Here is a 13216-nt window from a genome sequence, read left to right on the forward strand (position 1 = left end):
CATATATACATCCCGATCGGGCTAGTGCCGCCCAACCTCCACGGAGCCTCCGAGGAGCCCTGCGGAGCTCCGGGCGGCCATGGAGACTAGGTAAGGGAATTCTACGATGCGCGCAGTCGCAAAAACCCTGAGCGATAAGGAGGATGACCGAGGGAGAGCCACCGCTTCTATAAGTAGCAGGCACAGGTAGTCGGGAGAGGAGGAGGAAGAGGAAAAGGAGGGGGAGAGACACCGATGGGCGTTCCTGTGTGCCTGTGCCTGACCCACCAGGCCCGTCCCCACCATCGCTTGGATCCGGTTTAGTGCTCGCTGTTATTTATTTCCCAACGAGGCTCAGCACCCGATCGGGCTTAGCGGCCTGCACCACTTCATCCTCACTTTCGTCTTGCTCTCCTTCTCTTTGTCTCTCTCGCCCTTACTTTCCTTTCTCTCGCTCTCCTCCTCTAATCCCCTCTCCTCGTGCATTTTCCTCTATCAGCTACCATTCGCCCTCATCAACATGCACCTCCTCTCTGGGCTCCCCCGCTTGGGTCAGTGTCGGCATTCCCGCTGCCCAAACTTGGCAGTGAGGACTTTACTGCGTTGAAATGAACCAGCTAGTGATATCTGGAGTACATTGCACCGCTGCCCCAATACCTGCGATTGCGCGGCCTGTGATTAGGATGGTACTATTTGGTGCTACTCCGCAGATGAGACTCTCGACCTCAATGATGGACTGCGATACCAGGTAGGACCATTTGAGGTGGAAATGCTTGAACACTTTACCCCAAGTTGTCTGAAACGCAGCAAATATTAGAAAGGCGGATGAGCCATACCAGCCAATATCGCCGAGACTGTGGAAATCATCTGTGATACGCGGAATAGCCGTGGCCAGAATCGTGGAGTCAAGATTTGCAGTAAACATGCCCATGAACAGGGCCAGCATCGTCAGGACCAGTCGGACGAGCCCCGGCAGGATTCGGCTGATTATTGCTGTCAAACAATGAAATTTGGCATTCGCCTTTCGTGGTCTTTTTATGAAGGTTCCCGAATGTTTGTAGATAGAATGCGTGAAGAATGCGGTGTGTTCGTAAGATGAGAAGAACAAAAGGCACGGTTTAACATATCAATCTTATACTCTCTGCTGTCCTTAATAGTGCCCAACATCTCAATGTGAGCACATTGTGCCATGCTAGACAATTAATCAGCATTGAAGATTAGTCACTGTTTGGCAGTGGAGCCAGAAAGAACCACAGTAGATGAGCTTATACAACGGCCCGCTGCCTCGGCCCGTTGCTCTGACCAATCGGTTTTCAGATCTGCAGTCCGTCGGGGACCTGCCAGTGATCCACAGTGGATCCTCATGAGATTCATATAGGGTATGAATCACAGAATACTGGGAAAGTACCTAGGTTCTACGCCGAAAGAGCTCACTCAAGAAGTATCTGATATCCTTAATAAGATGAGCAAACAGATGATGGGGACGGCAAATAGCAGTGATAGCTGTAGCTAATGTTGGTCTTGGAAATACCTTACGGAGCCAGGCGTAGCTACGGCTGGTTTACTTTGTGGGACTGGACAATATGCGGATTACGGCAAGCAATTAAGGCCACTCCCTGAAAATAAAAATTTCTCATTTTCTGCCGGCAGAACTACCCCATGTGACTTGCTTGGTTTCACCATATAAATGGCTACTAGTCCTAAGCACCACGTAAAGGTGCAAGTTATGCTTAGGTGTTGTACACAGGGCCCGTACAACTAGGCGTGCAGGTGCTGGTATTAATGCTTGTGTATGTATATAAATTATTATACCTACCTAAAGAAGAATAGGATAATTCTTATCCCCCTCCCCTCCCTTCTCCTCTTCGTTGTTTGATAGAGTAATTGGATTCTCCTGTTCACCTTCTTCAGCGTCCAAATTAATTGGATGCTGCTAAGAGGAACCGATTGCCTGCTAATACTCTCCTTCAGTACCCAGGCCAACAGCCCGCTCTTGTAGTCTATCCAGTGGATATGCTACGGACCGCCAGAGCTTATCCTGTATAGTACAGCGGGCAGCTAGATCCAGCCATTTGTAGTTAGCGCATGCACTGCTGAATACACCTGGTACATGGCAACATTTGGTAAACGGACGCATACCTTGTGGAGTGCGGCATCTCTCACAAGGCACTGGCAGTGTCCGCCCACGGGATTGAATAAGCAAGGCATGAATATACAACGGACGATGCTGTATAAGATAGCAAGGAGTTATCCTGCCGCGGATAAATACAATGTCCTGCCCTGGAAGGGCCAGCAGCTGCCGACCTATATCAGCATGTACATAGTTGCCAGAATTGGACTGCTTGTTGCAAGACTGATTCTTCCAGCAGGCAGGCTCTTATAATATGGTAAACCAGCCATCCAATGTAAGAGCTGGAGGGGGAGGGGGGACACGGCGACGGTTGTTATTAAACCTATATAAAGCATTAAAATTAGCCAACAAAATCTTGTCTAATTATTATAAAAATTTAAAGAAACACTTATTATGCTAAGTTTAATTATCTCGCCAAGTTTTATGTACGTACGACATTTTGGTGGGGGTAAAAGGGGGTAAAGGTGGTAGAGGTATGAATTCAGCCATTGTTTTCTTTAACTCGGGCGGCTTTTTTATCCTCATCTACTACCTCCCTATTTATTTCCAGTTTATCAAGGGAATCTCTCCCATCGCCTCTGGTGTCTATAACCTTCCCGTCCTTATCAGCGGCATCTTCTCAATGATAGCCGGCACTCTACTCACAGTTACGCAATAATTCGTGCCCTTTATGTTCGTGAGCGCTGCTCTCAGTGCTGTAGGTGGCGGATTAGTCTACACGTTGGACCAAACACATTAACCGGGAAATAGGTCGGGTATCAGATTATCGCGGGCTCCTCCACCGGCTTTACCTCCCAGATCGCGGTCATGGCAAACACAGCATGTGTGGATAGTAATTAACCTTATTCTTCCAGCTAATTGGTGGATTATTCTCGTATCGGCGGCGCAGTCGGTCTTTGGAAATATGCTTATTCGCCGCATTCAGGAGACAGTGTCTGGGTTGTCGCCGTCTGCTGTGATCGGTGCAGGAGCTTCCGCTCTCAGGAAGACCTTTACTGCGGAGCAACTGCCTGGGGTCTTGACGGCTTACACGGATGGACTTACGGGGGCTTTTGCGGTGGCTACCGCTTTGTTGGTTATAAGTGCCCCGCTGGCTTTGTTGGCTCGGTGGGAGAAGTTTAAGGCCGGAGGCACCACCGCCATCGGACACCGACGGGGGGGTTGAGAAGTCGTAGAGTACCTCCGATTCCGAGAAATAAAAATAAAAAGAGACCTGGATTAATACAAAAGGTGGCAGAGGCACCTTTTCTTCCCATTCAGTTTCGCTATGGGTATATCCCCCGATTTACTATAATTATCTCGTGGTATCCAGAATGTCGCTACAAAAATAGCTCTTAAAATCCCACTCAACTTAACACAGTGTAATGCACTCTACACTAGGTATATTTTAAATAAAACCAAAACTATAGAGCATTTCCTTGAGAGCATTGGCTCACTCGCTATTGGAGTCGCTTCAGACATAATCAGTAGACGTTAATAGACTAACTCTTATACCATTTAAAAATAGCCCTAGCTAGACATGCCCAATTAAACCGACACACAAACCAACTACATCTAAGGATCCATTATCCAAATATTCCAGCCCGCTCCCATTCCACTCCCTTTGGAAAGTGCAATTCCCACCGCCCGACCATCTCGACCAGCAGAACCCGAATAGTCACGTCCGTCATGTACTTACTTCCCCATACACTGCCGCGGCCTAAAGCCGAACCGCCAGAAGTTGTACCGCACCTTAGTGCCATTCACCTCCAGAAACCGCGAAGGACGATATTCCTTGGCATAGGGGCCCCAGAACTCATTTCTTATATTAAATGCGTAGGTGTCGACGACGTAATTCGTCCCCGCTGGAACGGGGTATCCCTCTAATACTCTATTAATGGGACCGGATTGCGGCACAGAGAATGCCGCAAGCGGTTTCAGACGAGACGACTCCGAGATGCATCCCAAGAGAAAAGTTGTCGAGCTCAGGAGGTATGCATGCATGCCATCTTCACGTTGTGCGTCCCTGATATCTTCACGGAGTCTGGTTTGGGAGTCTTTGTCTGCTGCAAGAAAGACGAGGTTCAAGATAATCCGCCACGGTAAGTTTCAGTGAGTTGTAAGTCCAAAGCACGTTGGCGCCCAACTCGTTGAACCGGATCCAATTCGCCTGAAAGTCCTTCAGCGTCCGGTTCGCCTCCGTAGGCAAATAGTCCGAAAGCTCCAGCCGACTTACCTCGTACGAGACTCAAAACAAGGTTACAAGCCATGGCTTGTCAATGAAGCTCCGCGGCTGCTAGTACTGAGTTTATTATATTCTAGAATATTTATAAGCTCCTGGCTTGCTAAATGACATGCCAGGAATTAAATAAGAACTATCCTAAGTATATAGTACTAGACTTCATACATCTTTTTAGTTTTGTATACCATCAGTCCATTGTGTCAACATTTCTAAAAAGAAGCGGTAAATGATTTACTTCTATTACCCCTATTTTCTAATATTTTGGTTTCCATTCATCCAAGGCTGGGTGCTATTAAGGAATTAGACTATTGCGCTCCACATTCACTGCTATATATAAGAGCTCACCTGTCAAGCAATGCAGAAGATTCTCTAATATCATGCTCCGTAAGAGCTTTAGGCCATACATCCAACTCCACAGGCGTCTCTTATGTATTCTCGACTATAATAAATTAATGCGAAGTTAATTTTCATGTGTTGCTCCCCTTTTAGCTCTCGAGCTCGGCACTGCGCTGAGTCCAGCGATGTGGACAGTAACATTTGTTGAACTTTGTTTAACACCTCATGTTTCGATGCACTCTGCGAGAGCCGTTACTGCTGTTCCTTCTGTGCTCTCTTGAGCTGCACCTGAGATCGGAGGATTGGTTGCAGTTCTGTCTTCAACTGTGCCCACTAGGGTTTAATATTGCGGGGAATGTTACTGGCAGAAATCAGACGAAGAGTTGTTCTACAAGGTGGTCAAGAAAGTGGTTAATCAGATGGCCAAGAGCTGTTCAACAGGGTGGTCAAAAGCTATACAAGGCGGTCAAAAAAGTGCTCACCAGACCAGACGGGGTCAAAAATTATTCAGCAGGTGGTTAAAAATTGCTCAATAGTATGGGCAAAAGTTTTCACGCATCTTCCATTGTTTTTAATGGCAGCATGTACTACGAACTAATTAACACATCTTAGAATGAATTACGAGTGCAACATTCAAAAGGGCAACACAAATCCTCCCAAACATCCTGAATACCATCCCTTAGGATTTTTAAGATATTCGTATGCCGCCAGGCACATACATAGAAGTTCCAATTAAATGTTAGAGTAATAACAATATTCGCGGATAGCCTTTTTTTTTTTCTCTATAAAATTTGTCGAAACCTTCCAAAGGAATTGTGAAACAAAGTTAGGGAAAAAACTCTTCTAGTCGAAAAACATCTCTTCAAATTAAATATTTGCACTATGCTAGATAAATTGTATCACTCCTGCTTCGACTTGAGAAATGTCAAGGGTGTGGATGCTTATTAGGGCGGAGATCAACGGACACGCAACATCTCATCGTGACGGATGATGACTGTAAATGAACCTGAAGATAGATACCTTTTGCAAAGCAAGCGCCGGACCCTCCTATTCAAGTTCTGGGTCTTTTCTGTGAGAGTTTTATTCGTCAACGTGAAAGAAACATGCCTTCTTAAGATAGTGTCTGTTATAATGTTCCTGCTCTATTGCTAACTCCCAAGTGCAGTCAAAGGAGACGGGTATAGGGTCTGTTACTGTTTCCTGTCTATCAACGGCTCTCGCACCAACAATAATCAGGCAACAGTATTTTTTAACTCCATAGAAATAAGTCCAACTCTATCGGCCATAATAATGTCAATACCTGCTGCTGCTTGTATCTGGAAAGGAAATGTTTTAGTGCATGGCTACGTTTTGTATTTCTGGAGGGGTGTGTTAAGCATCATATGTAGCTTTAATACTTACTCTAGCATTATCAGGATTATTGTTCTGAAAGCCATAGGATCCACAAAGCAGCCCGAATTGCTTAACATATCCAGTAAGTCTCGGACAGAGTACCAGTGCCTCAGATGCGAAGACAATCCCAGTTAAGTTCCACCGCTTTGCAAAACGAATTGCAGTCTGCAAACTGCTGGCCCTTTTTTCCTTGTCCGTCATCGGAGGCTTGCCGGCATTAGTAATAAACATGATAGGGTACGTCTGTTGTTTTATGGCCAAAAGAATGCAGACTTCGGGGGTGAAAGAGGAGAGAATTATGGGCCGTTTACAGCCAACATGAGAGAAAAGCTTATCGAGTATTTTATCGATGAATGTATTGATCTCAATAGCCACAGGTGCAACACCTGCACCAATCGCCTCATGAAGCCTAGGATACTCTTTATTGCGACATTGTCAAAACTGACTTTTACGAGCGGGGGAGTGCGTTTTGACGAAACTTACTTATCTCAATATTGAATCCGATTGTGTCGGGCAATTTCTCAAGCAGTTCCTCAAACGTAGCAAACGAATCTTGGATAAAATCACCCCGGGTATTAGGCTTAAACCCTTTATCCATAAAATCAACAGTATACTTCATTCTATCGTAAAACTCCAGGGTTCTTCCGTCGTGACCCCTCGTTGATGATCGTGAGCGAAGTTTGGTTCGACCGGTCCCAGCCCCCAAGCTCCGAGTGTTTGCTCTTTCAAGGACGGATACCGGATCACCTCTCGGTGACTGTAGCTTACTTGCGAACATAAACTTGGACAGTGAGAATGAGTCAGGGTAGATCTTTTGAGATAACTTACCTGTTCAAAGCTCAAATCATGAATGGGAATATCCGTTCCTGATTCACTCAACGAAAGATCGTGATAAATGACAGGCACAAGATCTCTGGTTAGCTGCACATCTGGCTATATATTAGTACATAAATAAGAAAATACTATATGACTTTTATTACCAAACTGTCAACAGTCAGAGATGTTCGCTCTGATTAACAGTATTGCTTACCTCAACAAAAGTGGCACCCTGCTTTGCAGCTGAAAGGAATGACTGTACTTGATGTTAGACAGTCAGGTCTTGAACTTAGGGATCCATGTACCTCTATCGTATTCTCCCCTAGTTGGAGGTAGCTGCGGCTGCCAGTGTTTTGGCCGAGTCCTTACTCAGGGTTACTAATATATCAATGAAGGCCAAGTTTTTAAGTGAAGTACTTACCTCTGTGACCAACAAGTTGTAAGCCTCTCGAGATGCAAGGATTTTTCAAAGGAGGAAGCGGACGAGCCATTGGTTTGACAATGACTAATGTAAAAGTCACAGTACCGATAACTCTTAACGTGTTCTTTTCAAGAATTGGGATAGTACGCGCTCTGTCAAGGCTTTCACGGTATTCTCCAAGACCATGGTTGAGACTTTTAAGTAAAGCTGCACCACTGCCCAAGAGGTTATATTCCCTTTTTTGAAAAGGATTAGTACGTAGCATTTTGAACGTTAGCCAGGCTTGATTGGGATCTGTAACCGGAAACACGAAAGGCTGATTGACCATATCAGTCAAAATGGGTAGCTCCACAAGCTGACTTGCATTGCTCGCCTCCGAGAGCGATACTTCAATTGAAAGTCCTGAAGTAGAAGAAGGACCTCTCCACTCGACCGCCTCCACGTGCTTGCCATTTTGTAGGACACCAAAATTGACAACTGCGTAGCACTGATCAGGTCGAAAGTGGGACTTGGTATCAGGCAAGAGTTTCAAGGGCATGCTGGCTGGGCCACCTGATAGTTTCTCTATGTTCCATGAGTTCAGCAATTCAGCCATAGCTAGATGCCCCCGCAATACCGCATGCTCATTTGCGGCCCAACCGAAGTGGTCACGTATATCCTGATTCGCTCCAGCCTGTATGAGAAGCTTGGCCACAGATTGATGACCCTCCACACATGCGATAAATAAAGGTGTCCAGCCATGTATAGTTTCAGGGATATTGATATCGGTAGTTCTGCCATTTTTCAGGAGTATCTCCACATACTCCTCGCGCCCACATCGAGCCGCAGCATAAAGAGCGGTCTCTCCATTACTAGATCGGCGGTGAAACTCGAAGTGGCATTTCGCAAGCAGATAAACTATCTCGTCGTACTGGTATTTTATGGCGATAAAAAGAAGATCCTCCAGGGTATCCATTGCATTCTTGCCCAGGTTTTTGTCACCTATTTGATTCATAAATCCAACGGAAGTTAACAAAATCTTTGTAGCGGTTGCATGGTTGTTAATCACCGCGTAGTGTAAAGGAGTGAATCGCTGGGAGTCCGATGACAAGATTAAGCGTGCAGGGTAATCCTGGCCCCAATACTGAGCTATATTTAAAATCGATTGACAGATGACTGGCGATCCATAGATTGCACTATAGTGGAGAGAAATGCGACCAAAAGCATCCTTTGCTGATAAGATATCTCTTCGCCCATAGTCAAGGTGCTCAACTATGTAAAGAAACAGGCTGTTCCCTGTTTCACCATGCTTGCTAGCAAAACACCAAGAGCAGTCCCTCGGCTTATTGTGTTCTTCTAAAGCTCCATCTCGACAGGAAAGGACGATTATATGGTTTAAGACCTTGTGGTCTAATGCAATGGCATATTTTGGGAATGCTTCTGAAAACAGAAAGCCAGTGGATTGTCTAGAATGACAGGTCACTGATAGCTCTGCTAAGCCAAAGACAATTTCTCGAAAGGTCGACTTTGACATTCTATTATTCAAGTACATCTCATCCAGTAAATTGGCCAACTTCGACGGCTGGTCATCCCTGATAGCGGAGTATAAAGCCTTGCGGAAGGAATGAGAAAGTGGAGATTGACCACAGGTACTTTCCAGACACATAGATATAGATGTCGAGTGAAGCTTTGCACCAGTGCGGGTTCGAACGATCCCAGCTATCAAAGCATTCAAGCTTTCGGTGTGCTTCAAATATAGGGTATCGCAATCGCTTTTCAGTTTTATCCACTTGGATTTGTGGTTTTGGTGGGGCGGGCCGATCAAATTGTGAAATTTTTCGAGCTTTGCATATATCCTCTGGATAGCTTCCCCATTCACCCGATAGTACCATTGCAGCTTTTCCAAGTCCTTGCCGAGTTCTGTCATAGCTTTGAGGAGGTTCTCCAACTCACGGCAGTTTGCATTCTCTGTTTCTGGAGTATTCACTTCAAGTACCAATCCATACTTTTTGCGAATGTCCGCTTCCCTTTTGGTTAGGAATTGATAGTTTTCGTGGTGAAAGCAGTTGAAAGAATCGATGCTACACTCGAGACCTTCATATAATTCTGCAGTCAATGTGAGCAATATTCCGAGAGCGAAGATGTGGTAAACAGACCTGTAAAATTCGGTTGCTGTTTTGTAGGGCCCGCTATCCTGACGGCCTTGTTAAATAGCCTTTTTAATGAGAGATATGGGACGTAGAATGTTGCCCATTCCGGCACCTGGTACCTGTGGTAGTCCTGGCCGAATCTCATGATGAACTTGTATAGTTAAAGGAGTTGATTAATTAGTGGCTGGGGTGAGATTCTGGAGATGCAATCGAGTTCAAGGCTCATTACTGAAACTCGCTGCTGCCAATTTACACGTGAATAATAGGCCATCCAGTGGGCGGGATTCTTGCCTCTTCGGAGCTGGTCGGGAAATTCGAACGATTCTTGTTCAAGAAATAATGGAGTGGGCGCGCTGTTTCCCCGCTGCAACTTCCTATTATGTCCAAGTTTGATTTATAGAGCTGGCAAATCAAATGGAGTCGAGGGAGCACTGATACGTGTACCAATAATAGACTGCCGTAACAGTGGGGCCGGTCACTCTAGCTGAATTTAGAATAAATAAGAAAATGGAGTCCTTCTAATTAAGCGAATTAGCAGACACAGGAATAGAGGCATAACATATCGATGTTATATTAGACACATTAGTTACTCAGCAATAAATTCAGCTAGTCACTTGCGTCTTATATTGGAGCTATTGCAGGGCCGCGAGGTCCGTGCCATAGTTTCTAGACAGTTCCAAGCCGACACAATAGGCTAATGACAAGTATTAAACATGTGAGGCACCTGACTTTCTGGTGGTGCTATATCAATAAAATAGGTGACTTTGTATTTTCACCTCCTCTAAGAGGGCAATGAAGGGAAATGCTCATTCACACGTGGCTGCTGCCCCATGAGGGCGATACTTTCTGTTGCCTACGGAAGATTCTCAAGCGCGTCAAGGAAACTGCTATCGGAGCTGCAACCACTATTAGGTTCTCTACCTAATCCTTCCAAGTCGGAATTGACGCGTGATGAAAACCAAGCGAGAATGCCAGACTCCAGGAGGCTCTCCGAACTCTCTTCTTGGCTTGGTACGTGGTTAATAATACCCAAAAGATCATCGAATGCCTTGGCTAAGTCATCCGTCAGATCAGGGCGTTGTCGTAAGCGATTCCCGAAATCTCCAATTGTATATTGCTTATCGTATTTCATTCGGAAATGGTCAGTAGCAGCCAAAATACGAAGAGTTTCAAAATCAGCGTATAGTGCTGCTATCTGAAGAAGATGGGGGCCCTTAAGGCGTGGGCAAATAGAGTACTCATGCCACCGATCAAGTATTAGTCGTAAGACATTATGACTATTATAAGTGATTGCAGTGGTCAAGGGAGTTGAGCCATCTGCAGATATGGCATTAATATCCGCACCGTACTCTAGTAATAGCATGGCAAAACTAGCATTATTAGTACGTGCAGCGTGAATCAGTGCAGTTTTCCCATCTGTTCCACTTGCATCCACATCTGCGCCGAAGTCGAGAAGGCTTTTTAAGAGCAAAACATCTGTCGCATTACGGGCGGCGCAATTAAGAGGACTGCCTTTTCTTTCGCCGTTGGGCTTGGTAAAGTCGGTGTGCGCGCCAGCTTCCAGAAGCAGACGAACAGCAACAGTGCGACCTTGAGCTGCCGCGTTTGACAAGGGACCCGATAATTGAATGTCCATTATATTTGGATCAGCACCATGGCCTAGCAATGTAACAATAGCTCGTGTATCCCCTCGTGCTGCTGCCCATGCCAACGGTGTACGCCCCATTGCGTCTGTCGCATTGATATCCTCCGGGTTTTGAATAATTTCGTCTTCGAGGCTTAGCAACGACAGACCAAGAACGATTTTATGGATCTTTGTAAATCTTGACTCTTCTATAAAATCTTCTAAGTAACCTCCCTTCGTAATGGCGCGAAGAGCTTCAACAGCGGTATCAGAAAGTCCACCTTCAAGAAGAAAATGACATGCTTTGTTCTTTGGGCTGTTATCACTTGCAGCAATTGGTCTATATTCTGCATCTGCCCCTGCTTCTATTAGGAACTTGCAGGTTTCATATTGTTTTCCATAGAGGGCCCAGCGAAGAACAGAATACCCTCTAGTGGTGCTGATATCACGTGGAGATGCCAACCCATTCTCAAAAAGATATTTCAGTCCTTTAATATCACCATTCAACGCAAAGCTAACACATTGCGCCGTATCTGGTACCCTTCTTAGTGTGTCTAGTTGCAACAGCGTCCCGATATTGGGCTGGTATCCCACTTGTAGTCGCACGATCGAGGATGACAAAAATCCCAAAGGAAACCAATACTCCAGACTAACTTGGCTTGCCCGTGACTTTTTGCAAGCTTGAAAGTTGCACTTTGGACTAAATAATGGTAGTCCAGCATATCCAAGAAATAGCCGTCCAAGGACACGGTTCAGTAGCGCAGGACTGGCCGAATTCTGTTGCAAATGACAAGCACACGGACAACCAGGCCGGCAACTGACAATGAATGGTGTAACTCGGACGCCCATCCCCTCTGATCGTGCTGTATTCGTGTATTTCTCTTTGTTTGACGGTACTGGTAGCTGTCTCTGTGTAGTACCCATGTATAAAGAACCGACTTGCGTGAACTGGCTAGCTTGGACTTGGTTTGCCTGGACCCGTAACATCTCTTCAACCCTAGCTATACGCTCATCAACTGCAGTAATTCGATTTAAGAAGTTTTCTTTCAGAGCATTTTGTTGTTGTGAAGACCGCAAAGTGACGGTAGAGATAGCCTCAATATCAAGGCGAATCTTCGTCATATCTTGCCTATTTTCCAGTCAGCAAACATGCACGTCATGGGATTTTCATAGTAATGCATTACATACGAGTTAGAAGCGCCAAGTATTATATTTAGATTGGCCTTCACGGTTCTGATATCTTCCTGTAATACTTGCAATCTGCTTTGTTCTTTTCGCCATGCATGTGCTCTAAACACGAAGGTTCGTGATACGTGACAAGCCGCAGTCAGTTGACCAACAATGTCCTTGATCTCAACTAATTTCTTATTTGCTTGTGTTAAAAGGTGCGGGATTGCCGATATCTTGCTTTCGGGCAGGCAAGCTCGATCATCCATAAGTAATGAAACCTGAAAAATAACGAAATTAAGGTCAGCGACCTCATTATTCACAGCATGAAGTCGACCTGGCAAGCTGTGGCAAAGCGACCGAAGGTCTGCGAGGGCGGAGCAGGTTTGAGTAGCAAGCGTCGCAATCGCAACAACGCTTGCGCTCACAGAGAGCGGGTCCATCTTATTGAATATAGCTTACTGCTAAGTGTAGACTAAGTAGAGCAATGATACCTTCAGAGTGAAACACCATCTAAGGACACTGGGCGCTTGGCCACTTTTATTTATTTGACAGATTATGGAAAGGGGGCTTGGTCTGCTTTGTCAGAGGCATTTCACTCAATTTACCGCTGATGGACCTGCAAAATGCTTGGCATACTATCCTTCATAGCCCTCTATTCGTGGGTTGGCCTTGGTCGTCGTCATTCATCGGGTGGGTGTTTGGGTGGGGGCGGCCCGTCACGTCCCGTCAAATACCGTCACTAGACTCACTACACCTGTGGGTCTTTCTGATCGTGCGTGTTCGCCACTTAAATCTACTTATAAATGTGCTAGTGCAGGTGTCTAGATTTGCACTGATTAAGTAGGGAGCCCCATTGGTGGAAGCAATGCTGGTCATCTGATTCGCTTGTTAAGGGAGAGCGCTAGCTGTGACAATCAAATATATTTAGTGCAACAGCCCCTCATTTTTCCCTGGTCAACCTGATGGATTTGCATCCCAGGACTTGTTTGTGAAACAC

General features: G+C 45.6%; 5 protein-coding genes across 5 annotated transcripts; 1 reads left to right on the plus strand and 4 right to left on the minus strand.

The window, feature by feature from the left end:
• Positions 1–574: 574 nt before the first annotated feature.
• On the minus strand, positions 575–925 carry ATNIH1004_007752 (uncharacterized protein; the record flags this gene model as incomplete). The annotated part of the gene is made up of 1 exon (XM_033572371.1): positions 575–925. The coding sequence occupies one exon, from the start codon at positions 923–925 to the stop codon at positions 575–577; it is 351 nt and encodes a 116-aa protein (XP_033425686.1).
• A 1855-nt stretch (positions 926–2780) lies between these two features.
• Positions 2781–3275, plus strand: ATNIH1004_007753 (uncharacterized protein; the record flags this gene model as incomplete). The annotated part of the gene is made up of 3 exons (XM_033572372.1): positions 2781–2807; positions 2861–2933; positions 2965–3275. 3 exons carry the CDS (start codon positions 2781–2783, stop codon positions 3273–3275), a joined length of 411 nt encoding a protein of 136 aa, XP_033425687.1.
• Positions 3276–3784: 509 nt separating this feature from the next.
• Positions 3785–4359, minus strand: ATNIH1004_007754 (uncharacterized protein; the record flags this gene model as incomplete). Its single annotated transcript, XM_033572373.1, has 2 exons — positions 3785–4155; positions 4224–4359. The coding sequence occupies 2 exons, from the start codon at positions 4357–4359 to the stop codon at positions 3785–3787; spliced, it is 507 nt and encodes a 168-aa protein (XP_033425688.1).
• A 1705-nt stretch (positions 4360–6064) lies between these two features.
• On the minus strand, positions 6065–9570 carry ATNIH1004_007755 (uncharacterized protein; the record flags this gene model as incomplete). Its single annotated transcript, XM_033572374.1, has 8 exons — positions 6065–6067; positions 6162–6478; positions 6543–6840; positions 6888–6992; positions 7090–7131; positions 7181–7239; positions 7297–9381; positions 9432–9570. The coding sequence occupies 8 exons, from the start codon at positions 9568–9570 to the stop codon at positions 6065–6067; spliced, it is 3048 nt and encodes a 1015-aa protein (XP_033425689.1).
• Positions 9571–10278: 708 nt separating this feature from the next.
• Positions 10279–12659, minus strand: ATNIH1004_007756 (uncharacterized protein; the record flags this gene model as incomplete). The annotated part of the gene is made up of 2 exons (XM_033572375.1): positions 10279–12178; positions 12238–12659. 2 exons carry the CDS (start codon positions 12657–12659, stop codon positions 10279–10281), a joined length of 2322 nt encoding a protein of 773 aa, XP_033425690.1.
• Between the last annotated feature and the right edge of the window lie 557 nt (positions 12660–13216).

The sequence above is a fragment of the Aspergillus tanneri genome (assembly GCF_003426965.1).
Source record: "Aspergillus tanneri strain NIH1004 chromosome Unknown AapTan_7_pilon_pilon_pilon, whole genome shotgun sequence".
NCBI classification, from domain to species: Eukaryota; Fungi; Ascomycota; class Eurotiomycetes; order Eurotiales; family Aspergillaceae; genus Aspergillus; species Aspergillus tanneri.